Consider the following 3,777-nt stretch of genomic DNA (forward strand, 5'->3'; position numbering starts at 1 on the left):
TTTGAATTGGTTACAATCTCAAAGCTCCATCCCTACGCTTTTGCTTTGGAGCCTCAAAGTAACTAGATGATACACACACACATATATATTTCTGTATATAAACATGATATAATATCTTAGTTCTTATAGTTTGTCTGTTATATCCGATATTTCAGGGGTTGTCATGTTATTGCCATAGACATAGATCCTGCAAAAGTTGCACTGGCCATGAATAATGCAAAAGTATATGGAGTTGAGGAATTTATTGATCTCACTGTTGGAGATTGCCCCATCGTTGAGGGCAAAACTTTACTGTCACTGTTTTTTTGAGAATTATGCTCATCACGTTCAACAACTCAGCGCAGTTTATCATACCATTATCCTGCTATTGCTTTTATGATTTCATTGGTACCAAAATAAGTACTCATCTGGTTATAAATATAAGATCCTCTTTGTATTGTAATTTACATTACAAAAGAGGTCTTAAATTACACTACAAAAAGAGTCTTATATTTAGAACCAGAAGAATATATTTATTTGAAAAAAATTCAATTTCTCAAAAAAAGAAAACACTTCTTGAAATGTTACTACTTTAATAAAATAAAAAATTTAGAAAATGAGTAGTTGAATCAAGTTAATTAAATTTGAATAATCTAAATTTAAATTTTTTTATTCATAATTTATTTTAAAAACTTGACCGTAAAAATACTTTTATTTCATTTTATTTTAATAAAATATAGTGCAGGAAAATATATAAACTATTTCATATCCATTAAAATAAAATAAAAATATTGTAATTTTAAAAAAATAGTATAATTTTTTATTCAAATTACACTACAAGCTAGTTTTTATAATTAAGATAATGCTATTGCTATTAGATCTCAACCAGGTAATGTTAAACGTCGACATTTGAGATTCAAATAAGCATACTAAGGATTTATTTGGAATGGCTTCTTAATTGGCATGGGAACATTTGTGTTCGGGAAAAATGTGCGGTGAATAAAAATGTAGTTTTTTTAATTTCTTTTCGTCAAATAAAAAATTTGAATTCAGGAAAGTAGTTGCTCTGTGCATTTTGCCTTTCCGGGAAGCAGAAAAGCTCAGACGGGAGGCGGCGGAGACGCTAGACAGGTCCGGATGACGGCTACAAAAACTTCAAACCTAACCCAGCCACAACGAGGTAAACAAAATTTTTCAAATTTCTGTCTTTGCAATTTGTTCATTTTCAAGAAAAGAAGAAGAAGCGGTGAGGATCTTGCAGAACAGTACCAATGGATAATTTTTTCCCCCAGTCAAGGGTTTTAGAAATCCAGAGGCTTCGAAGGAAGGAATTAGTCCACTTAGTGAGAAATATTGGTATCAACGATACAGTCTATTCTCGAAATATGACCAAGGTATCCAAATGGACGAAGAAGGATGGTTCTCTGTAACACCCGAAGAAATTGCCATTAGACATGCTGAGAGGTGTGCGGGTCATGAGGTTGTGATTGATTCCTTCTCTGGAGTTGCAGGAAATGCTATTCAGTTCGCCAGAAAGTAACTTTTTCTGCTTTTATAACTCTTATTTGTCATTTATGCCTAATTTCAGTAATTGCCTGCATACTCTGAACCTTGACATATACGACACTAAATTGCTACTCATCCAGCCCTAAATATATGACCAGACAACTAATTTTTTGAGATTAAAAGAATTAGTTAAGTTAATAAAAAAAGGTGTGTTAATTTCCCTAATGTAGCCATTTTAATTAATTGCATGAGAAACTACTCCCTTAAGAGAAAACTTTCTTAATAGATGTAATGGATAAGAAGAGTACAGGAAAAATAATTTAAATTTGAGAGATATGAATTGAGGTCCTACATTTAGGATCAAAACACCCTTCTACCAGTTCTTACGTTTGGGATTGGCGGCAGTATTTGTTACTTCATATTCTGAATTGAGCGATTGCCTTCATATTGAACCTTGATTGATACTGCATTATGTTATCATTGAAGACCGCCTTCTTCTCAGCAGCATTGAATTCTCTTCCATCTTCAAACACTTCACTGGTTATGCATATGTTGGGTTTGGATTCCTTGCACTACCTAACTCTATAGAGTGCTCAAGAGCAGTTGTTATGGAATTATAATGTTTGTGTTACTTTTTATATCTTTAATCTACATATAATCTATTTTTACATCCCCAATACGCTGGATTTGAGCACCTGACAAATTTTGGCACCGCTGAGGATCCAAATCTGTGGTTTTCAACATTTATGAATCGAACTGAAAATGGTGTATGGTAATGTTATGCCAAAAATGCAATGCAAGAACTCTGGCAGTGAACAACCTAAATTCAGCATTTTTCATATTGACTTTGGCTGCCTGTGTTTAGTTATAAAACTATATTCTGTCAGAATAGCTTGTGTTTGTTTTTCGAAGTTTTCACTTTTTGGAGTAATTGATTTGAAATGGTTACAATCTCAAAGCTCCATCCCTATGCTTTTGCTTTGGAACCTCACAGGAACTAGATGATATATATATATATATATATATTTTTCTGCATATAAACACGATGTAACATCTTAGTTCTTATAGTTTGTCCGTTATATCCAATTTCTCAGGGGTTGTCATGTTATTGCCATAGACATAGATCCTGCAAAAGTTGCACTGGCCATGAATAATGCAAAAGTATATGGAGTTGAGGAATATATCGATTTCGTTGTTGGAGATTTTTTCACGCTTGCTCCACCGTTGAAGGCAAAATTTTACTGTCACTGTTTTTTTGAGAATTATGCTCATCATGTTCAACAGCTCAGTGCAGTTTATCATTCCATTATCCTGCTATTGCTTTTATGATTTCATTCTGCCAGGGAGATATAGTGTTCCTTTCACCACCATGGGGCGGTCCTTCTTATAAAGACATCCAAACATTTACACTTGATTTACTTAAGCCAATTGATGGGTATGTCATATTTTTTTCTTTCACCACCATCCCTATCTTGTACCATGCTTGGCTTCAGCTTTAATAATTTAACATACCTGTTAATATTCTGACAGAGTCCAATGATGTCATGCAATTCATGTCGGGATAAAACTACTTGTTATTGTTATTTTGAATTGGGAAAATGTTAATCTCTTGTGCAGTTATACTTTGTTTCAGGTTGCTCAGGCTATAACTCCTAATATCATTATGTTTCTGCCTCGGAACATCAACCTAGAACAAGTTCCGGAGTTGTCTTGGCTGTCTTCTCCTCCTCTGGAGCTTGAGGTAAAATCTCTGCAATATTCTAGAATTGTGTTTCCATTTACAATTTTAGGCCAGGGAGAGGTCAGAAAGATGAATGGTTTCAAATTTGCAGGTTGAACTGAATTATGTGCAAAACCATCTTAAGGGTGTAACTCTATACTTTGGTAGTACGGTCGCGACTTCTCCCAGATTTTCATCAGAGTATAAGGTGTTTCCATATGAAGTCAGTTAATTAGAGGTGTTAATCTCTCTTGTGTGTAAAGCTGTCTTTCATATTTACACATTGGTTGTGACTCGAACTTCAAATATTTACTCAATTGACGAGTTTTTGCCACTAACTATTTTATTTTAAAAGAAGTTTGAGCATGAGTCTACTGTTAAATGAATTTTAATTCAAGTTTTTTAAATTTAAGAATTCAGTTTCGCAACATGATATCTAAAATAATTCTCAATATTTTTATATGGATGAATTAAATTTATTTTATCATCTAGATTTTATCCTTTTTCTTTTTATAAATGTTATATGTTCTGAATATGAAGGTAAAATATGATTAATTACATCACTAAAGAAT

At 33.0% G+C, this 3,777-nt stretch overlaps 1 protein-coding gene across 1 annotated transcript; it reads left to right on the forward strand.

Annotated features, from left to right (window-relative positions):
- Positions 1–1,059: 1,059 nt before the first annotated feature.
- On the forward strand, positions 1,060–3,456 carry LOC114746736 (trimethylguanosine synthase). Its single transcript, XM_028935011.1, has 6 exons — positions 1,060–1,159; positions 1,272–1,515; positions 2,580–2,715; positions 2,829–2,920; positions 3,103–3,226; positions 3,318–3,456. The coding sequence occupies exons 1-6, from the start codon at positions 1,117–1,119 to the stop codon at positions 3,435–3,437; spliced, it is 759 nt and encodes a 252-aa protein (XP_028790844.1). The 5' UTR covers positions 1,060–1,116; the 3' UTR covers positions 3,438–3,456.
- The last annotated feature ends 321 nt before the right edge of the window (positions 3,457–3,777 follow it).

This window comes from Neltuma alba, unplaced genomic scaffold (genome assembly GCF_004799145.2).
Source record: "Neltuma alba isolate B1F8T4 unplaced genomic scaffold, ASM479914v2 tig00005085_pilon, whole genome shotgun sequence".
NCBI lineage: Eukaryota > Viridiplantae > Streptophyta > Magnoliopsida > Fabales > Fabaceae > Neltuma > Neltuma alba.